At 35.9% G+C, this 24,276-nt stretch overlaps 2 protein-coding genes across 2 annotated transcripts; both read right to left on the bottom strand.

Moving 5' to 3' along the window:
- Window positions 1-7,166: 7,166 nt before the first annotated feature.
- On the bottom strand, window positions 7,167-17,164 carry LOC137387741 (cytochrome b-245 light chain-like). Its single transcript, XM_068074242.1, has 5 exons — window positions 17,071-17,164; window positions 16,288-16,389; window positions 11,639-11,810; window positions 9,905-10,032; window positions 7,167-7,708 (listed from the first exon to the last, which is right to left on the bottom strand). The coding sequence occupies exons 2-5, from the start codon at window positions 16,352-16,354 to the stop codon at window positions 7,515-7,517; spliced, it is 561 nt and encodes a 186-aa protein (XP_067930343.1). The 5' UTR covers window positions 16,355-16,389; window positions 17,071-17,164; the 3' UTR covers window positions 7,167-7,514.
- Window positions 17,165-17,910: 746 nt separating this feature from the next.
- On the bottom strand, window positions 17,911-23,893 carry LOC137387629 (DAZ-associated protein 2-like). The gene is made up of 4 exons (XM_068074109.1): window positions 23,706-23,893; window positions 22,389-22,520; window positions 21,565-21,743; window positions 17,911-18,470 (listed from the first exon to the last, which is right to left on the bottom strand). Exons 1-4 carry the CDS (start codon window positions 23,746-23,748, stop codon window positions 18,336-18,338), a joined length of 489 nt encoding a protein of 162 aa, XP_067930210.1. The 5' UTR covers window positions 23,749-23,893; the 3' UTR covers window positions 17,911-18,335.
- Window positions 23,894-24,276: the final 383 nt, after the last annotated feature.

Raw genomic sequence — 24,276 nt, 5'->3', positions numbered from 1 at the left:
TTATATGGTACTAAAACCTAAACTGTTTACAGTTTGCAAACTAACTGACAGATTGCAAGCATATATGACGACTCATTTACAATCCATGCTGGTTACACCAGAGCTGTAATGCTGAAATAATGTAAATGGCTAGAATGCTATTGTTGTACAGAAATATTAGCAAAAGCAGATAGCATAATAGAGAACTGCCTGAACACCAGAGACATATGCAATATTACAATGAACATGACACCTAATACATTAGTGGACCAGCAATAAGGACAGTCATCAGATACTCATCTACAAGCAGCTTAGAGACCTCCAGTGGAAGTAGCCTATGAGAAAAGATATATCAATTAATGCGCCAGAAAATCATCAAAAAAAAATTAGAACTTTACTAGACACAAACAAAACAATTGGAGTGAGTCATCATTTTTAATCAGTAAACATCCATGATGTACTTGACCCAAATCAATTGCTAACTCTCTGAAATATATAGAACAGAACCAAAGCGTCTCAACACTTTCTCACAGGCTAACAGAAACATCTATAAAAGGGAACAGCTCCAACAACTCTGCATCTATCTCTCTCTTCCCAAGGGCCTGCTGAGGTACCCTCTTTCTCCCTGCCTGCAGAGGCGTGTTCTTCTGCCTCTAGAGCCTCCTTCTCTCTTCCCTCTGCCTGGGGAGTCTCTATATTTTTCCTACCTATGAAGCCTCCTCCATCAGCTGATCATCTTCTACTTCACTATATCAACTACTGAGCCTCTATATATCTAAGGACTGCCATGACTATTGTTTGACTATTGAAACTCGCAAGCGTATGAGACCGAGCAAGCATACATGGACTACTGTTCGAGTAAGGGTGTAATTTCAACTGGCTGTTTTAACCTTTTTTGATTAATATTATTATTTAGAATTCTGTTAGTTGTGTATTAATTGTGTAATAAAAAAGTAATTGTTACTGGTAAATATCAGAATTACTTACATTAGCTTAACACCTTCATTAGTACTTGAACTAGTAATAATCAAATTAATTCCCACAAGCTAAGCAAAAGTGCGCAACTGAACATAATCAAAATAGAATAAAATGAAAAAACAAATTCAACACTGATGTTGTGTGTGGAGTCAGAATAACTAATCGTAACTATGCATAACATAATTTCTCCATATCTAACCATCACTCAAAGTCATTCTTAACTAAATGCAATTGAAATGGGTAGTGTATGTTACAATAGCGGAACTTGTTGCTCCTCCAATCGAAAAAGAAGACGCAATCAGGGGAGGCTGAGCTTTTCGACATGAGAAAAAAACATCTTTACTGCAATAATATGATTGTCACAGGCCATTTACAAGTCATTTCGGCAACCGGACTATAATAAAAACCGTGTCCGTCTGTCCTACAACCAAGGTGGGAGGTTAGGAAAAAATATTTCATTGTACACGATTCAAACACCGTAACTTTCAGCTTAGCAGCCTGACACTCTCACACCTGATCGGATTGTCTGCCTTCCAGCACATGAGAAAGGTTGTGCACATTCTTGCTCTCAGCCTTTTATCAGCATACCTGATGATTTCCAAGCACGCTAGACTGCCCGGGTACAAGCACGCTAGACTGCCCGGGTACAAGCACGCTAGACTGCCCGGGTACAAGCACGCTAGACTGCCCGGGTACAAGTTAATATGAAAAAAAAATCTAGAACGATATGAAGGTAGTTCATATAAAGCCGGACATACGGCAAAGAAAGACAAAAAAAAGAGCAGGTTGGAGAGTTTTTATAAGATCAAAATGAAAATGATCTTTGTGAAAAGTTAATCCTGGTTCTTTATGTTTCAATGTGTTTGTTATAACCTCATATTGAATAAGCAGTTTAGACATCATATTAAAAAGTGGAATAAGCTCTAAAACTACAATTTATCAGTATTATCAGAGTAGTAGTATTATTAACCTAGTAGTATCATTAACCTAGTAGTATCATTAACCTCCAGCCACTACCTTTCTCTAATCGCTCTTCAACAAGTCTTGAACATACTATAGGTCAGTACTTCAACAAGTCTTGAACATACCATAGGTCAGTACTGCAGCAAGTCTTGAACATACCATAGGTGAGTACTGCAGCAAGTCTTGAACATACTATAGGTCAGTACTGCAGCAAGTCTTGAACATACTATAGGTCAGTACTGCAGCAAGTCTTGAACATACCATAGGTCAGTACTGCAGCAAGTCTTGAACATACTATAGGTCAATACTTCAACAAGTCTTGAACATACCATAGGTCAGTACTGCAGCAAGTCTTGAACATACTATAGGTCAATACTTCAACAAGTCTTGAACATACCATAGGTCAGTACTGCAGCAAGTCTTGAACATACTATAGGTCAGTACTGCAACAAGTCTTGAACATACCATAGGTCAGTACTTCAACAAGTCTTGAACATACCATAGGTCAGTACTTCAACAAGTCTTGAACATACCATAGGTCAGTACTGCAACAAGTCTTGAACATACCATAGGTCAGTACTTCAACAAGTCTTGAACATACCATAGGTCAGTACTGCAGCAAGTCTTGAACATACCTTAGGTCAGTACTGCAGCAAGTCTTGAACATACTATAGGTCAGTACTGAAACAAGTCTTGAACATACCATAGGTCAGTACTTCAGCAAGTCTTGAACATACCATAGGTCAGTACTGCAGCAAGTCTTGAACATACCATAGGTCAGTACTGCAACAAGTCTTGAACATACCATAGGTCAGTACTGCAGCAAGTCTTGAACATACTATAGGTCAGTACTTCAACAAGTCTTGAACATACTATAGGTCAGTACTGCAGCAAGTCTTGAACATACCATAGGTCAGTACTGCAACAAGTCTTGAACATACCTTAGGTCAGTACTGCAGCAAGTCTTGAACATACTATAGGTCAGTACTGAAACAAGTCTTGAACATACCATAGGTCAGTACTTCAGCAAGTCTTGAACATACCATAGGTCAGTACTGCAGCAAGTCTTGAACATACCATAGGTCAGTACTGCAACAAGTCTTGAACATACCATAGGTCAGTACTGCAACAAGTCTTGAACATACCATAGGTCAGTACTGCAGCAAGTCTTGAACATACTATAGGTCAGTACTTCAACAAGTCTTGAACATACTATAGGTCAGTACTGCAGCAAGTCTTGAACATACTATAGGTCAGTACTGCAGCAAGTCTTGAACATACTATAGGTCAGTACTGCAGCAAGTCTTGAACATACCATAGGTCAGTACTGCAACAAGTCTTGAACATACCTTAGGTCAGTACTGCAGCAAGTCTTGAACATACTATAGGTCAGTACTTCAACAAGTCTTGAACATACTATAGGTCAGTACTGAAACAAGTCTTGAACATACTATAGGTCAGTACTGAAACAAGTCTTGAACATACCATAGGTCAGTACTTCAGCAAGTCTTGAACATACCATAGGTCAGTACTTCAACAAGTCTTGAACATACTATAGGTCAGTACTGAAACAAGTCTTGAACATACCATAGGTCAGTACTTCAGCAAGTCTTGAACATACCATAGGTCAGTACTGCAGCAAGTCTTGAACATACCATAGGTCAGTACTGCAACAAGTCTTGAACATACCATAGGTCAGTACTGCAGCAAGTCTTGAACATACTATAGGTCAGTACTTCAACAAGTCTTGAACATACTATAGGTCAGTACTGCAGCAAGTCTTGAACATACCATAGGTCAGTACTGCAACAAGTCTTGAACATACTATAGGTCAGTACTGCAGCAAGTCTTGAACATACCATAGGTCAGTACTGCAGCAAGTCTTGAACATACTATAGGTCAGTACTGAAACAAGTCTTGAACATACCATAGGTCAGTACTGAAACAAGTCTTGAACATACCATAGGTCAGTACTTCAGCAAGTCTTGAACATACCATAGGTCAGTACTGCAGCAAGTCTTGAACATACCATAGGTCAGTACTGCAACAAGTCTTGAACATACTATAGGTCAGTACTGCAGCAAGTCTTGAACATACCATAGGTCAGTACTGCAGCAAGTCTTGAACATACTATAGGTCAGTACTGAAACAAGTCTTGAACATACCATAGGTCAGTACTGCAACAAGTCTTGAACATACCATAGGTCAGTACTGCAACAAGTCTTGAACATACCATAGGTCAGTACTGCAGCAAGTCTTGAACATACTATAGGTCAGTACTGCAGCAAGTCTTGAACATACTATAGGTCAGTACTGCAGCAAGTCTTGAACATACCATAGGTCAGTACTGCAGCAAGTCTTGAACATACTATAGGTCAGTACTGCAGCAAGTCTTGAACATACTATAGGTCAGTACTGCAGCAAGTCTTGAACATACCATAGGTCAGTACTGCAGCAAGTCTTGAACATACCATAGGTCAGTACTGCAGCAAGTCTTGAACATACTATAGGTCAGTACTGCAGCAAGTCTTGAACATACTATAGGTCAGTACTGCAGCAAGTCTTGAACATACTATAGGTCAGTACTGCAGCAAGTCTTGAACATACTATAGGTCAGTACTGCAGCAAGTCTTGAACATACTATAGGTCAGTACTTCAACAAGTCTTGAACATACTATAGGTCAGTACTGAAACAAGTCTTGAACATACCATAGGTCAGTACTGAAACAAGTCTTGAACATACCATAGGTCAGTACTGCAGCAAGTCTTGAACATACTATAGGTCAGTACTGCAGCAAGTCTTGAACATACTATAGGTCAGTACTGCAGCAAGTCTTGAACATACCATAGGTCAGTACTGCAGCAAGTCTTGAACATACTATAGGTCAGTACTGCAGCAAGTCTTGAACATACTATAGGTCAGTACTGCAGCAAGTCTTGAACATACTATAGGTCAGTACTGCAGCAAGTCTTGAACATACTATAGGTCAGTACTGCAGCAAGTCTTGAACATACCATAGGTCAGTACTGCAACAAGTCTTGAACATACCATAGGTCAGTACTGCAGCAAGTCTTGAACATACCATAGGTCAGTACTGCAACAAGTCTTGAACATACCATAGGTCAGTACTGCAACAAGTCTTGAACATACCATAGGTCAGTACTGCAACAAGTCTTGAACATACCATAGGTCAGTACTTCAACAAGTCTTGAACATACCATAGGTCAGTACTGCAGCAAGTCTTGAACATACTATAGGTCAGTACTTCAACAAGTCTTGAACATACCATAGGTCAGTACTGCAACAAGTCTTGAACATACCATAGGTCAGTACTGCAGCAAGTCTTGAACATACTATAGGTCAGTACTTCAACAAGTCTTGAACATACCATAGGTCAGTACTGCAACAAGTCTTGAACATACCATAGGTCAGTACTTCAACAAGTCTTGAACATACCATAGGTCAGTACTGCAACAAGTCTTGAACATACCATAGGTCAGTACTGCAACAAGTCTTGAACATACCATAGGTCAGTACTTCAACAAGTCTTGAACATACCATAGGTCAGTACTGCAGCAAGTCTTGAACATACTATAGGTCAGTACTTCAACAAGTCTTGAACATACCATAGGTCAGTACTGCAACAAGTCTTGAACATACCATAGGTCAGTACTGCAACAAGTCTTGAACATACCATAGGTCAGTACTTCAGCAAGTCTTGAACATACCATAGGTCAGTACTGCAACAAGTCTTGAACATACTATAGGTCAGTACTGAAACAAGTCTTGAACATACCATAGGTCAGTACTGCAACAAGTCTTGAACATACCATAGGTCAGTACTTCAGCAAGTCTTGAACATACCATAGGTCAGTACTGCAACAAGTCTTGAACATACTATAGGTCAGTACTGAAACAAGTCTTGAACATACCATAGGTCAGTACTGCAACAAGTCTTGAACATACCATAGGTCAGTACTGAAACAAGTCTTGAACATACTATAGGTCAGTACTTCAGCAAGTCTTGAACATACCATAGGTCAGTACTGCAACAAGTCTTGAACATACTATAGGTCAGTACTGAAACAAGTCTTGAACATACCATAGGTCAGTACTTCAGCAAGTCTTGAACATACCATAGGTCAGTACTGCAACAAGTCTTGAACATACCATAGGTCAGTACTGCAACAAGTCTTGAACATACTATAGGTCAGTAATGCAACAAGTCTTGAACATACCATAGGTCAGTACTGCAACAAGTCTTGAACATACTATAGGTCAGTACTGAAACAAGTCTTGAACATACCATAGGTCAGTACTGCAGCAAGTCTTGAACATACTATAGGTCAGTACTGCAGCAAGTCTTGAACATACCATAGGTCAGTACTGCAGCAAGTCTTGAACATACTATAGGTCAGTACTGCAGCAAGTCTTGAACATACCATAGGTCAGTACTGCAGCAAGTCTTGAACATACCATAGGTCAGTACTGAAACAAGTCTTGAACATACTATAGGTCAGTACTTCAACAAGTCTTGAACATACCATAGGTCAGTACTGAAACAAGTCTTGAACATACCATAGGTCAGTACTGAAACAAGTCTTGAACATACCATAGGTCAGTACTTCAACAAGTCTTGAACATACCATAGGTCAGTACTGCAACAAGTCTTGAACATACCATAGGTCAGTACTGCAGCAAGTCTTGAACATACCATAGGTCAGTACTGCAACAAGTCTTGAACATACCATAGGTCAGTACTGCAGCAAGTCTTGAACATACCTTAGGTCAGTACTGCAACAAGTCTTGAACATACCATAGGTGAGTACTGCAGCAAGTCTTGAACATACTATAGGTCAGTACTGCAGCAAGTCTTGAACATACCATAGGTCAGTACTGCAACAAGTCTTGAACATACCATAGGTCAGTACTGCAGCAAGTCTTGAACATACCATAGGTCAGTAATGCAACAAGTCTTGAACATACCATAGGTCAGTACTTCAACAAGTCTTGAACATACTATAGGTCAGTACTGCAGCAAGTCTTGAACATACTATAGGTCAGTAATGCAACAAGTCTTGAACATACCATAGGTCAGTACTGCAACAAGTCTTGAACATACCATAGGTCAGTACTGAAACAAGTCTTGAACATACCATAGGTCAGTACTGCAGCTTAAAATAAACTATAATAATTTGATTAATAGTTAAAATCCTATAATTAGGTGAAATTTAGTATTTAAAAATATCCTCTAAGGAATACCTTTCTTTTACAAAAATAAAATGAATTAAACTGTAGTGTTTAAAATTACCTTCTATTAGAAATAGGTTTAAGACCCTTTTAGGCATGTTTTGGTCACCAACTGATGAAAGTAGAAAAAATGTGAAATGTCACAATATAACTAAAAATAAAGTTGATTGGAAGAGCTTGCCATAGAAAAAGTATTATGTGTATAGTGACACATGTTAGAAAAGAGCATTAAGAAAAAAGATCCACTATAAAAATTTTTATAAAATAGAATAGTACCAAACTAAAAAATATAGAATGGTGTGAGAATTATGAACAATGAGTATATCCATATTGCAACAAGGAGTTAGCTCTCTTCATCTCTGCCTGTAGTCAACTCGACGGGTCGACGCGGTGGAGGGTTATTAGGAGCATCAGCTATATACCTGGCATTGGCAGCAGCTGACGGAGCCTGAGCAGCATCAGCGGATGGAGAAAGCCATTCCTCACCTTTGATGGCAGAGGTCAAGTATATAAAACTTCCTATAATCACTCCTACACCTAAAAAAGTAAAAATATGATATCCATGATGTGTGCCTAGCTATATATCCATGATACGTGCCTAGCTATATATCCATGATATGTGCCTAGCTATATATACATGGTATGTGCCTAGCTATATATACATGGTATGTGCATAGTTATATATCTATGATATGTGCCTAGCTATATATACATGATATGTGCCTAGCTATATATACATGGTATGTGCCTAGCTATATATCTATGATATGTGCATAGCTATATATCTATGATATGTGCATAGCTACATACCAGCCAAACGACAATAACATAGATCAGATGCAATATCAGCTGTTCTAGCAATACCATACTAAAACTATAATTATCATAAACATGTTTGTAGTAAAATATATCATATTTATAAAATAGAAAAATAACATTATAACCACGACTAAACCATGATTTTACTTTATTCTACCAAGAATTCACATGATTTTACATGTACAGTTTCTTGAGATCAAATAATATATATTGTATAACATATATCATATAACCCATGTATATGTCATATAACATATATCATGCATCATATAACATATTCCATGTAACATAAATTTTATAACATATATTATACAACATATACCATATAATATGTCATATAACATATATCATACAATGTATATCATACAACATAATTATATTAAAGAACAATTGTGTAAAATTTTACTCTCCCCATCTCAGCCTTCCCGCTTCGTATTATTATCTTACTTTGACCATGCAAAGTGAGAAAACCTTGAATATTTCTGGCATTTATATATTAACCATATCGAAAACTTTTTTATGAAATAAATCAAACACTTAATTAAAATCTAACCTACCTCACAAAGTTCATCTTTTCTGCAGCACTATTATTAAATAGGAGCACAATGGCATTATACTGTGACATATCAAACAAATAACAAATATTAAAAGATCATAATTTAGCTATATAAGTAATATAGTTGAATATACCACAATATGATGATAATATAATGCGCTTATAATATAATAATAAAATAATGCGTGATTTCAATATAAAGTAATAAGAAAAGTGTCCGTGCGTCCAAAGGAATTGAACTCGGGTACTTCGTCCGATTTACAGTCCACCGCTCTAACCACTAATTTACCCTCGTATCTGTACTTAAACGAAAAGAAACAATTGTCTACATGCACTGAGCCAATCAAAATGATGTTAACACCCCAGCTTGAGTGTAGTTTCGCTTTGCAACATTTTTATAGCAATTTATTGTTAGCCATGACCAGTCGTGCTAGACGAATTACAGCGATGAATTTTTACTAATTTTAGATCTATGGACTTTGGGTATGCCTAATTGTTATTGAACATTAGTACTACTGAGAGCTATTATTCATATTTTATCAGTACTAATAATAAATAAACTTTAATAATGTTGATAAATCCTCCGACTAATGGTATTTTCGACAATGACCGAACAAGTGTTCGTTCTCATTCTGCAACGCAATTGTGGTCAATTTCATAGCATCAGCTAATGTAAGATGTTATGATGATTAATTAATACGATATCAAAATATTTTTTATTGACTGTCGGGTTCAAAAGTCGTAACTATTTATTCGCGCCCCGTCAAATATTAGGTATTATCGAATACCTAATTATGTCCGAGTAAATAAATAAATTTGGTAGAGAAAGAGTTACTACTTAGGCACATACTGACTAGTCACGATGATCTCTGACAGTGCGCGGGACTGCCAAGCATATTAGTATTTATAATAATCTATAGTCGATAATCTATACCTCGGTGTTTGTCTTTTTGATAATTTTTGAGTCTAGTTATAGCAATTAAGATTTTGCAATAAAAAATCTGCACATCCCTGAATTTGATCTCGGGACCTCCAATCTAGAGGCAGCAAACTTAATCGATAAGCTACACAGAATACAATGAATTCATTGGGTAAATAGTCATTACATTGGTTAAGATACTCACGCTTGCTTGTGATTAATAACTAGCGCAGTTGATCGTTACGCAAAACGATTGTTAAGCTGACTCAAAACGGGGGTATTATTTTGGTAAAGATCTAGCTTTCCAAGTAAGTTACTCAAATTCCTTAGGTAATGTATTCTATTACCTGTGCAATGCCAGGCATTCTGCTAGTATAAAAAATATATATATATGAGTTTGAAGTGCATAAAAAAATTTGAAATATATTTCTTGACCGACCTCCAAGGATTGTCGTAATCAAAATGCAGGAAGGAATGGCTAGCAGGAAATAGATTACAAATCTTGAGAAATAGTTCCTCGTCAAAGGACCGAGAGCTCCCACAAACCGAGCCAGACCACTTTGATAGCTGAAACCAATAAAATTCCTGATAATTATACAATGTGTAATAACGACATACACAATATCTCAAAACATATTTGAGTCTAACACATAAAAGCTTCCTACCGGCAGAGTTTGATCAAGAATGATAATTATGTTCATATATCGGAGTTACAGTAATACAATAATGAAAAGAATTTGGTCATAAAATGAATTGCCTAACTTACGAAACAACTATTATACAGATTTTTGTTTCTAACTTTTGCAATTTAACGACTTAATTGAATATTTGTTTAAATAATGAAACTACCTAATAGTAAAGCTGTCATACCACAATGATTGAACCTATTGGTTAGAAAATTTTACCAAAAAAGGGTATCAAATTAGGAATCTAAACAGAGTCACAGATCCATTTTTGTATGCGGTGGAGAGTTGGCCGTACAAGAGGATTATGTTACTGTATTCAACCATGAGATCAGCTGTTCATCTAATCATATGACCATGTGCATACTGAATGTATCTACATGTGTGTTTATCTCAAAAGGCCTGTATCTTTAACCTAGTATCACACAGATGAAAATTTTAAACTTATGCAGGAAGTCCAGATGTGAAATGCTAGATTGAAATAAAGAAAAATGCTGCGGGTCGCAAAATTAATCACTATGGTATTGCTTATTGATGTTGTCTGAAGATACGTTTGGCAAAATAAAATAAAATATGTTTTGCTTCAATTAAAAACCATCCCTATTTAAATGATATATATAATATGAGTTGAAAAGTGATGAAAAAATGATAATATTAGAAATTTTTCAATTGCTTCACAGTAATAGCCCATGTACCAATCAATTGCCAATCATTTGTTGGCATTCACAAAAATTACACCAATCAAAGAGTGTCATCCAGATCAGTAAAGGCGTGATATACTAAGTTTTCAACAAACGAGAAAGCAACCAAATTTGACGACTCAAAAAAAAGCCCTCAGAGGCAAGTTCAATTATTTAAAAAATGAACTTAGTTTCTGCCCTCGAGGCCAACCAGAGAGATGTGTCATTTTAATAAATTGAGAGATTGATTCATTGAATAACCATAGTGACAAAACTTAGGATTTGTCATTGAACTGTGTGGGTGTAACAGAGGAAGATAAACAGTTGCGGAAAAAAATCATTACGACTAAAATATAATTTTTTATTCTGTAACCATTTTTCCTAAATTGCGTAAACTATGTCAATGTCACATTCCCTTTTTAGATGTTTGTTGTATAGCTGGAGGGCTGCCAAGACATAAAATAATGAAACATGATTAAAAGATGTTAATCATCCACCTGGCTGACCGAAAGTGCGATTAAGCCTCGACTTAAGATGACATTGACAAAAAAACAAGCTACATATGAATATAATATCTTGGTCATCATATTTTACCTTTTCAGGTAAAAACTGTAACACAAAGTTCCGGATATTTTACAATATTGATGTAGGACTGAGAAGTGACACACGTATGAATTACACAGAAATAAACACAGTACACAGAAATAAACACAGCACACAGAAATAAACACTGTACACAGAAATAAACAAACAAACAAACATGAACATAAGCCTACGCATACAGCAGACGGTGTTAAAACAACAGCTCACCGTCGTTCCATTGTTCTTCCTTTGCGTCGCTTTCCTCTTGGATACTCTACGATCATGAGAATCAACCCGATTATGGCGGAATATATGCCTGCCCAATAGTAGTTGAACTGGGTCGCTTTCCCATCAAAACCGACATAAGGTAGGGCTCCGGTCACTCCACCCAAAAACAACACTGAAATATATTGTTCAGACATCATGGAATAGTATCAAGTGTAGAGCTACAAAAGGTCTGTCGATGCTTACAAATTGGATTTAAACCAGAACTGAATCTATCCCAACTAGCGCAATGGCAGCACATACAGCCATGTGTAAAAAGATAAGACAGCTCAATAATTTTCATACACTTAAATTATAGGACTCAATAAGCCCAATATTGTAGTCAACTTAAACAAAAGTTATACATGTATATTATTATAATCTTAATGGTGTACACTTTTTGTAATGCTATTGCAATGTTTAAAATGAGTAAAAGTAAGTTGAAATTTATTCCTCCTAATTACATAATATACTAACGGGAAAAGATCTGCTCTGTATATAAATATGAAACACTAGGTAAAGTTAATAAATGGTTGTTCTTTCCCTCAAGCTATTGTGTTGAATCTTGAAGTTTTCTGAAATGTTTGACAGTTCTACTGACCTAGCTTAGCTGTGTAACAGCCAGAGTACTCTTCTTAATGACTATTAATACCAAAAACAGATAGAAGAGATTCTCAGCATTAAATGATACAAAGTTGATTTATTATTGTACTTTTTAAGTTTTACAATTTCAACTGGTTATATATACTTGAGAAATACTAGATGATTGTAGGCAGTGCTAACACTTTTGCACAAGACTACTGCTTTATGTGAAAGCCCATTTATGATTAAAATGGCAGAGTAGGGATCTCTGTGATGAAGACTAAAGCACTTACACGTAAGTGCGCCTTATGGAAAACCAATGTGTTATATAGGCCTAATTACATTCATACTGTATATTAGTTTAGAATCAAATGGAGTTAATCTGAAAGCCTCAGGTGCAAGCTTTCGGAGTAAATAAAATATTTATCAAATATAGTTACGAAGCTAGCGATACAATGTAGAGATACAAACACAATGATGTTGGGTTACTAGCATTTGAAATACTTAGTATTCAAGTGAAGAGATTAGTCAAGGAAACATTCCTCACACATTAACTCAAAGTAATTGATTTCACCAGTGTCAATTGCTAATAGTCATAAAAGGACTGTTGAATCAGCACGTGATTCATACCTATGAGGAGAGCAACAGTCAGCAAAAAATAAAGGGGGAAAGGTTTCTAAAGCCCAAGCATCTTATAACATATCATCTTATAACATATCTTATCACATAGTGCTATTTCATGATTTATCTTCTATCATGATTTATTTTCCATATATATATTTCTCAATGTTAGTATGTGTGTTCCTCCAGCAATAGCTATTGAAATCTTGGAATAAAGAATCTGTAAAGCAGAATATTTGATCTCTGAACCTCTCATTTGCATATCCGACACCTTAGTAACTAAGCCACCTGAGCTTGATAGTTTGGCTAGGCAATATGTGTCAGTATAACGGAGCAAATAGGCTACTGCTTTCGGTCACGAGGCAAAGCCATGGCGTAGCGGTAGCTCTTATTAGTAAGCTTACTCAAATTATCAATCGGCAATGTATCAGGCTAATAGCAAGTGGCAGACAACTCTCATTGTTTATAAGCTGATTTTTAATACCCGGGCAACGGCAGGTAGCCTAGCTAGTGTGTTTATATCTTCATATAGATATGAACATATGATTATATGTATTACTGTATGTACATGCATTAATATGAGTGTTATTATAATCATATATCAAATAAGATATGAGTGATATAATATTTGAATCATGATATATGACTCATATAAAACGTGATCAAAAGAAAACATGAATCGCATGTGCGCTGTGAATTAGCACTTCACAATATGTAACAAGCTAAGACTTGCGGAACAGACTGAACATACTAAATATGAGAGCTGTCATTTCTGACTTATACTAAATCAACAACATACTAGAGTATTACATGCTGCCACGCCTCTTGGTATTAGTATTTATATTAGTGATCTATAGCGACTCTCACCTCCTAATGTATTCTAGTTAACCTGAAGCAAAGTAGGATGCATCATAATAGGCCATAAGTATTTCCTGGTTAAGGATGTTGGTTTATTTTTAAGAACAAGGGTTTATTTCTTTTCAGATTTCAAATGCTCTATCTAATAATCCTTTGATCATCAAGCAATGCTGCAGACAGTCAGTGCTTACTATTAGAAAGTTTACCAGCTTTCCTCTTCAATTTTATATTCAATCTGAAAATCTATCCAAGTCAGAAAGAGCCAGAAATGATGGCCAACAATGCAATGCATGCATAGACAAAACCACTAAATTGTTTTATTAGAACTTTGAAGCCAAGGCCCGAGATTTGAGAAATTGTTTTCTCAGCTGATGCTAGATCCGAGGAAACTTGACTGAGTAGTTTTGCTTGTTTGTTCTGTGTGTGTAATAAGTTTTCAGTACGATTCCGAAGTTTTCAGGCAATTAAACTATTAGTTCTTGAGCTATCACCAAAATACCAAGGACATTTCTAACAGATTGAGAAATGAAAAATGGCTGCTGGCAGAATATTAGTTTTTAATGACAGACGGACATTCTTGGTAATGAAGGATTGAAAATAGATAAAACTAAAAACTCCTTTTCATCATCAAGAGCTTCACGCTGAAACAACTCGTTTTCTAATCATAACAAATATACACACTCTATCAGACTCGGTGTACCGCAATCATTAGCCTATGTTCCTTTAGCTATCTCTGAAACACCACTTCTTTGAAAGAGAGTGAAAAAAATCTATTTACTCCATTTTATTTCTGTTTTTTTTCATTCAATTCTACCAGCTTAGAGCAACAAAATTATTTTACGTTGTGTTATTTTAAGTACTTTTACAAGTTGTTAATACTCTCTAGGAACAGGGAACCTGCTTCCTTATACAAGGGTATGCTTCGAAATGTTAAAGGAGTTTGAGTACCAAACATGAGACATAAGTGAACATAGAGTTTTCAATATATCTGAAAATCTAGAGTAATTTTTAGAAACTAGATGATATGATTTGTACTATGTAGCAAACCAATAAACAAATGTAAACAATGTAATACATGAGGACTTTTCAGCAACTTGTTCAGATAAAACTTCTTGCGTCTGCCATTTCTACAGCGCACTGCATGAGTTTCTGCAGCAGATTTACTACTGAGTGGGTTAACGATACATGAGAATTCATGAATACTTTAAGAAGTGACTATATTTTTTGTGAATTGATATAGCTATTGACATGCAGGTATGTTCTTATTTACTATGTTTCCACGCTGTTCTCTGCCAGTTTGCATCATCTGCAAGATAAAAACGGCAACAATCTGCAAGTCGAGAGAGTTTTATGACTCCCAAATTTGTATTGAATGTTTCATGCTTGCAAAAGATGGAAATGGCAATTGCAAATGCTGAGCAAGAAAATGCATCACAAGCTATTCCATTTTAAACATTTTCCACACTTCAGTCATTTCTATTTTGATTAGAGCATGAGCTGATAAACAAGACAGTAGGGCCCCGCTGTGACCTTTGTGTAGAATTCCTTATATTTTTACAAATCGTCTGTGTTAATCAGCAACAAGCGAATGAATTATCATTGAAACAATCATCGCACAGTAACTCAAAGTGCACACAACTCCAAAATTGTAACATCCGTTTCATGGAATAGCGAGGATATTGTTTCTATTGCGAGGATATTACAGATTTGGAATTGTTACAGATTTGGAGTTTTTCAATGGACATTCGCATGCTGTGGGTTCTTCCGGACTCTTTGTTAAAAAATATAAAAAATTCTACACCAGAGTTCATAGCAGCGCATTTAGAACCACTGAAATCGAAATATAGAGAATGTTTAAAATGAAAGTTTTCGCAACATTCTTCAAAGCTGTTTCATCTTTTGCAAGCATGAAACATTTGGTAAGAACTTGCGAGTAACAAAACTCACTGGACTTGTGAATTTTTGCTGTTTCTATCTTGCGGATGACACAGACTTGCAGGTTACCTGCATCTCGAATACATTGCGATTGTATGCTGCAATATTAAGTAATCATTTGAGAATTTATCCCACTGCTATATCAAGCATAAATAATAACTACCCACAATTTTCTTATAGCATGGTTACGCTAGAGTGCCCATAACAACCTGTGAACTGTAAAGCCAACAGATCGGGTTGTACAGGTTGACTTATAAACTAAATGAAAAGCCAACCAACACCTATCTATCACCTAAAACTCAGCAGCTGATGCTGATGAAAAGGCAATGACTTTTAACGTCAAACTAAAATACAGTGTAGTGTCATTTATTATACAAATTTTTTAACAAACGACGCTAAATTGGAGCAAATATATAAAATCATTTCCAACATGAAATGTATGAAGTTCCTAAAAACACTACAATTTACAAATGTATGCAATTCTACTTCAAATAGTTCAAGATACAACAACAATATGAGAGGAGAAGATTTTGTAAGCCAAGGTTTGACTAACTAAACGGTGAAGTAGCACGGAATCTGGACATATTCATCGCAATATTCATTACATCTATACTCACAGAATGCGCTACCAAATGTTTGCTCATTAGCCCAAAATGCATATTCCAAATTTCTGTGTCCTCCCATTATATTGCTTGCTATGTCAAACTCGTCGCTTAGGCCTACAAACAAAGGATGTTAGTCCAAAGTTCTAAAACAGATCCTTTCAATATTTTACAATGCCCTAAGTTTAGTGACAAGTACCCTTCATTAAAACAATCCACAAACTAAACATGCGACAAAATTTAGACTAAAACATTAAAAATCAATCCGACAATAGCATAACGCCAGAAAACATTTGCCACAGAAGAAAATGCCGCAGACTTTTTCAAAAGCGATGAAGTATTGTAAAAATATAATCTGCTGCCTCATTGACTAACTACCGTGATTAGTTTTGTCACAATGATATTACTAATAGTAGTTTGTCCTACATTCGTCCAAAGCACGTTCATACGTTCTCACATGACTGATGAAACTATTTGCACTCAATATTACACTCAATATTGACCATTACAAATATTTTTGAAACAAGATATAGCGTAAGAGTTATAATATTTTCTTTCTGCAACCAATTAATATAACCATTGCTTCCTTGATGGGCTGATGGTAAACTGTAAGGTAGTCAAGATAAAAGTAGCAAATAGTTGGCATACAAATGTTTGTTAGATATTTATGAGTAATTATAATTTAAATCTTAAACGTGAACCAATCAACAACAAAAATACGACCAAAAACACAAGAAATACATGTACAACACATATAGCACCTGCACACTAAAACAAGTTAATGATATAAATACTTACAAGACAATCAGCAGGGCACCGACGACTTCCAGGAACAAACTAGTAGCTGCAATAGCTGCAAAGGCTTATACATCTGCTTCCCCTAACGAAAAAGTAGGTTGAACCCCCCAAACGATGAAAAAATTGTACCCGCGCTGGGTCTAGGTCACGCTCGGCAGACAGGCGTGGCCTGTAATGCTTGCGTCCCATCGAAATTAAAAATTGCGTCGCAGGATTCAGCTTCACTGAGTCCTGCGACCCACACCGAAAACAAAAACGCTTGTTTCCAAACAAACTCGATCGACATACTGTTTCCAAACCTACGCGATCTCTAATGGAATATTCATGGCATTCATACCTCGCTCTCAATACCTCACTTCTTTGCATTTACTTTTTTACAAAAAATATTGGTATCTTCTTGTAGAGAATTTTGTGTTTTTTCAATAGGTGCGTTATACAACAATCAATATCAGAGCGATTGCCAATGGGAGTAATTTTTGTTGGTTAATGTTACGCCCATGTTGCGGCCTCTCCATTACAACTTATATAAAAAATAGTGGGTGTGGCCTGTTTGTTTGGAAACAAGCAAGCTCTCATATACGCTTCAGCTGATGGCGAGACTGCAAAATTAGTCACATTGAAGAGACAATATGTCTACTAGTCGCCGTCTTAAATATTTTCAGTCGCCAAGCATTCTTACTAATAGTTAAATAGATAAATAATAATATGTACTAAAACAAATGCCGAAGAAAAACGCCATGTCTAAAGCTAAAGGCAACCCTCTTCATTTGCCTAACAACTTTACACATCTTGACAATAATAGAGTGGAACCATGAAATGACTTGAATGTTTCTGTTGGCATACTTTTTCAACATTATATTTTGTCAGAATAAGAAAATCAAATAGAATGACGTACCCTTACAAATAATGAAGTAACGGACACTTTGCCAAGCTGAATGCTATAAAAATATCTCATTGAATTATATGATATATTGGTTTATTACAATAAAAATATACTTCCATAACACAACAAGTCTGCAAGGATATATAAATATATGTATTGCATATGCATATCACAAAGGAGAAGTTTATTATAGTGAGAAGGAGAAACTCTATTTGGAATGTTGCAGAGAACCAGATAGATGGATGTGAAATTGACCATACTAGTAGCTAGCCAGGTATTGTTGTACTGAAAGAAAAAGATAACACTCTATGCTCTAACTGAATAAGAATTACAATGCTTAAAACTATAGTTAGACAGTTTCAAAACAGAAAAATCTATGCATTCAATCAATATGGGTGGAAACTCCGCCATCTGAACCTCCACTGAAAAAGCCACCTTTGTTCTGCGCCATCGTGACTGTGCCACCATAAGCGGCAGCGTACTGAGCAGCGTTCGGCATCATTCCAGGAGGTGGAGGCTAAAAATAACATCAACATTGTCATTTTACTGACAAAACTAAATGAACATAAAGAGTTTGCCAAAACATTTCTTATTGGTGTTGGGTAAATACACCAAAAGAAAACTATAAGCAACAAGTAATGACAGGTTGACAAACAACCTTTGAATTTAAAACCAAAAGTAAATTTATATAACGGGTCCGAATTCAAAACATTCATCATGTATCGACAGTAAAAACTTTGTCAATTTTCGTAAAGACTAACCATATTTTATAGAAAATGCTTTTAATGGAATAACTTTAACAGCATAAAACGTAAACATTGTGATCAACAAAGGCAAAGACTACAAACTACTGACTCATCTAGCAATGCTAATGTAAAAATGACAAATGAGCTTTTCTTGACCATATTTAATTTAACAGATCAGTCTGATCACACAGAATAGGACAAACAAAAGGAAGCACCAAATCAGCGCAACTACGTAATAAGTACTTTTGAAGATCTCATGATCTGAATGAGAACAAAGACGATAGAAAAAGAAAACAACTCATAGGTTATAATAGGTATGCTGATTCACACAAATCTTTGCTATAATCGGAACTGTGTCTGTAGCCAGGTTAGATGCTGGGGAAAATGATAGCATCACATGGAATTTGAACTTTGAACTCGGGTATTCAGCTTAGCAGCCAGGCTTGCTACAGCCTGCATTACTCAACTATCTTACAGTATTTTGTAATAATTGTGCGCATAGTTATTACTCATGATGATACCACCGGGGCAACTGACTACCAAGGTGCTAATACGGATAACAAGAGTGTTGAAATGTTAACACGGATAACAAAACCATCTCTCGACAGATAGCTAGAGTACCGAGACTAATGGCGTTCTAAAGAGACTGAGCCAACAGTACTTTGTTAGCATAAGGATATAATCTTAGGTGAGCTTTCAGTATGAGGGATGGGTCACTGCCAAAGTAGTTTCATTCAAATCCAAGTACAGGTTTTACACGATATATCTTTACTTTTACGGGTGAATATAACTGTTCCACACTAACATGAAAGATTCAGCTTGATGTTACAGTCATCAAGTATACGCATGCTAAGATAAGAGCTTATTACTAGCGATAAACGCATCAGCAATACTGAAGTTTATCAGATTGAGTGCACCTAGACTAGTAACAGAGCTGTGAGCCGGGTGAGTGCAGCTACATGCCATACACAAACAACTACATACAACAATAAACACATTTAGTCTCCACCGATTGTATTCAAAGTTTCATCCTGCACATTGATTATCTGATGTTCAGTACATGTGTACAGTAGGTCATATCATACCAGATTTAATTACAATCCTCCCGACATGATTTTTGACTGTATTGCGCAATGTAGAAATATTTTGCCCACACAGCATACCTAACCACCAGTAAAAATGGTTGCTCCAAGATAAGATATAGCAGCTACAAGAACCCGGTGTAACGAAATTTAATGATCTACATTGTTGCAGTGGGTAAGATGAAACAAAGGAACAAAAATCCAAGCTGCAGTGAAGTGCACTGTATGAAAGCACGCAGATAAATATATATATATATATATAAATTTATACTATTTAGATATGTATATATAAATTATATACATGTACATATAATTTATATATATATATCATCTATATATATAATATTGCAGCATAAATTTGTCGCCTGTCTGTACGTCCAGTTAGAGCGATTAAGTTTTAAGATTGAAAAATCAGCTTTGCAGTGGATTTGAACTCGAAACCTCAAGTTCTGCATGCAGGCATTTACCCAATACACCACGCTGTCTAACTAGCTATACTATGGAACAAATTTTGCACATAGTTATTACACCTGCCGATTTTTACGGCTTCAGGCTTAACACTTGAGCTAGTTTTATGTGTGAAACCATACCAGAAAAGAAATGTATGCTCATGTGGAGAAAAATGCTTAAACTCGGTCTATTGCAATCAACATGGAGCTGCGGCAAGCACTGAAGCCAACACAGTGCACAGAAATAAACTTGTTGATTAAAAGTAAATTTTCGGTACAAAAACCTTTTTTAACACCTGTGCAAAATTGGGCATTTATATATATATATATATACTAGCTGTGCTATCCGGTGTTGCCCAGGTATTAAAAATCAGCTTATAAACAATAATAAGTAATGAGAGTTGCCTGCCACTTGCTGTTAGCCTGGCAGATTGCCAATAGAAAATTTTAGTAACCTAACTAACCTAACTAATGACAATCATTTCTTTACGCAATCACCCTGCGTGGTATGCAAAGCCGTTGGTTATGTGCTCCCATATAGCGACTTCTATCGACTTACATGTAGATCGGCAAGTGAACAGCTCAATCTCTGTGGCCTATTGGGTAGGGTGTCAGACTGACCAATGGTAGGGTCTGAGATCAAATCTTCTTTGATACGGATTCTTTATTTCAAGATTTTAATAGCTATTGCCGAAATTCAGACACACATATGACATAAAACATACTTTGAGAAATATATATATATATATATATATATATATATAGATATATATATATAAATACCTGATGAATTGTGTGCACCTAGATAAAGCTAAACAACATTTTAGCATCTGCTGACATAAATAAGCAGTCAGCAGTTTAGATAAGCATCTGATCTATGAGTTATTGTACCCAAGCCAGCGCTTATATGCCTATCTAAAAGAACCCAGGTTCATTTATTTATATAATGGAGAGTTTGATATGGCTTTGTCATTTAAAAAAACTAGAAATTTGTCTGTAAATAGTCTATGCAACAAAATAACACGGTGGGCCCATGTAACTGAATATCCTCAAATTTCTAAATGACAATGATATACTGAAAATTGAAATGTAGATAGGTACGACCTTAGGCAGCTACAGATATGACCTTAAGCAGCTATAAAGATGACCTTACGCAAATATAGATATGACCTTAGACAACTATAATTATGACCTTAGGCAGCTATAATTACGACCTTAAGCAGCTCTAGTAAAGTCCTTTAACATACTGTTGTTGACTGAAGAAGCCACATAAAAAACTTTAACATAAGAACATAAACAAGAAAATATACATGTGGACATCTGATAGCACTTACTGGTATTGACATAGTAGCACCAGCATTGAATCGAGCGCCTGCATCGAATGTTCCATGACCAACTACATTAGCGCCTGGAGGAATCTGTGGGTGCATGGGATAGGCTCCAGCAGCCTGTGGATATGCTCCGGGAGGGGGCGCACCATATTGTGGTTGTTGAGGATAGTAGGCAGGCCTCACTGAGAATTAAAAATTCTACGCTAAGAAAGTGACTGACATGGTGACCTTTACAATTAGAGAGAAAATGAGAGACAGTGAAAGTGACTAATTGTTATCAAAAATATCACAAATGTAATTGGCGTCCAAAACATTATTAACATCAAAACAGCTGAAAAGATGCAAATGAGTCACTAAAATGTGTTCGAATTGGGTCAAAACTTTCTACTATTGTTTAAGCTTCCAGTGCCTAAACGTTACTGAAACTAGATATCATATTATTCAAAAAACTGTCGAGGTCTTTTTACAGCAGAAAAATATATCTTGACTTATCAGCTCAGATTAAGAAAAGCTGATGAGAGCACTACATGTTATAAATACAGTTCAATTATGTAGCAAAATTCAGGGTTTTGATGTCATGTCAAAATCTTTAATACAAAAACACCCATAAAGTGACTCACTTAAAGGACAAAGTTCTTACAAGGAGGTCATAGTTTAATTGGCTTTCAATATTTTTTAATTTAGCAACATCTCTAAAATACAAGGCGGTAATGTCAAATGAATTATAAATTGTGTTGTAACAACTATCCCATCTCAGCTATTAGGCCTATTGTAGCCTTGTGAATAGACGAAACCACAATTTATTATCAATAAAAGGAACACACTACCTGGTTGTTGAAACCCGCCTTGGGGAGCACCTTGTCCTGGTGGTGCATAAGCAGGCGGTGCAGCATAACCTGGAGGCGCAGATGATTGCGTGGGGTAAACAGGATTTGTAGGATAAGTAGTCTTTTCTGCTTCTACAAAATATTTTCAGCTCATCTGAAAGTTGAAACTGCATAACTAAATTTGTGTAAAATTAGCGAATAGGGCTAGTTTGTGTGAATGCAGACTGCAAGTTGCTGCCAATAAATTTAAACTTGTAAACTTAATATAATAATGCTAATAACGATGGTATAAATAATTGGACATCTGCTTTCCATCGGTGAACTGAAATCTTAGCAAGACTACTATTTACATAATGTAAAGTTAACAAATGTTGACTCTAATCCATATTTAGGAGTTGAGCTGAGTAGTAAATTAAAATGGGAAAAACACATAGATAAAATTACATCAAAAGCTAACAGACTAGTAGGAATGTTACATAGAGTTCTTAAAACAGCTGACATTAAAACAAGATTAGTGACATACAAGACTCTGATACGATCAGGCCTTGAATATGCTTGCCAGGTGTGGGACCCACATTTGAAAAAGATATCAAGAAGATCGAGAAAATCCAAAACAGACGTCTGAAATTTGTTTATCGCATAAGATCACCAGTAAGCTTTTCACAATTAAGGGAAAACACTAACATAAAATCATTACAAGAACGTAGAAAAGATGCCCGAATAAAACTATATTGCAAAGTGTTGAGTTCTAGTGTTATTCAAAACATTTTTACTCTTCCCAATAACCCGCACGATACAAGACAAAATAGGGAATTGTACATGCCATCTATAAAATCAGGGCAACATTTTCACTCCTTTTAACCAAAAACAACTAGAGATCTTCGAGGGGATGTCGAGTGTGCAGATGTTTAGTTTCTTTGATTTAACCGGAGAGATGTGTACATGTTTATATGTCAATAAATAAATATATAATAAAGAATAAAAAAATAAATAAACAAAAGTAAAAAATAAACAAAATAGGTTCTTGAAACTGAGTGTTCACGTATTTTTGCCTTTAGAGGCTCTCAGTGAGAACAATCTGATCTGAAATAGGTTTGAAACGAAGTTAAGAGCGCGTATTCTTGCTTCTGTAAATTGTTCATAATGTCAAATGCTGCACCACCAAAGACGAAACATTTTAGAAAAAATGATCGTCTTGCACACAAAATACAGCCTGTTTTTAAAATAACAAATATAGTCAAATCCATGTCATTTAAAAACTCTTGTTCGGAATAAAAACATAAAACGCAGTAAATAGATGCACATTTATGTACTTACCTTCCTTCTTGTCACCTTTTTTTGATTTCTTGAAGAAAGACATTTTTAATATCTTGTGTTTTTATTAGAGACCAAATTTATTGATTGAGAGCAAACTAAACACCAGCTGCTTTTTAAAAGGCGATAAATCTTATAATCAAACTCTCGTGACGATTACACTCCGAATATTTTATTACGTAGGTTGCCGAGTCAAAATAAAGGTCATGTGACTATGGTGTTAGCAACTCTGGTGTTATCTTCAAAAGTTGAACATTTCATAGAAGTAACATTACAAATTTGTGTGGACAAATAAGGATAAATGCTTTCAGTTCACCTTTGAAGACATCTATTACTTGTGGGTGTGTGGGGGGGGGGTAATGAGGAAGTGGTGTGAGCTATTGCGTAGAAGGACTCGCTAGGCTACCTAACGTTGTAGCCCTAAAATTTGTTGAGCTAAATTGCTGCTTCATGTGATACCAAATTAGCCACACCAATTATTTATTGTTCGTTGGGACGCAGGCGGATGTAAATACTTTGGGTGGCCTGGGCTCCTTGACTATGCCGAGAATACTTAGCTATACGCTGCTTCTAT

The sequence above is a fragment of the Watersipora subatra genome, chromosome 2 (genome assembly GCF_963576615.1).
Source record: "Watersipora subatra chromosome 2, tzWatSuba1.1, whole genome shotgun sequence".
NCBI classification, from domain to species: Eukaryota; Metazoa; Bryozoa; class Gymnolaemata; order Cheilostomatida; family Watersiporidae; genus Watersipora; species Watersipora subatra.
The sequence above is the reverse complement of the archived record's forward strand: the minus strand, read 5'-3'. Positions and strand labels throughout refer to the sequence as shown.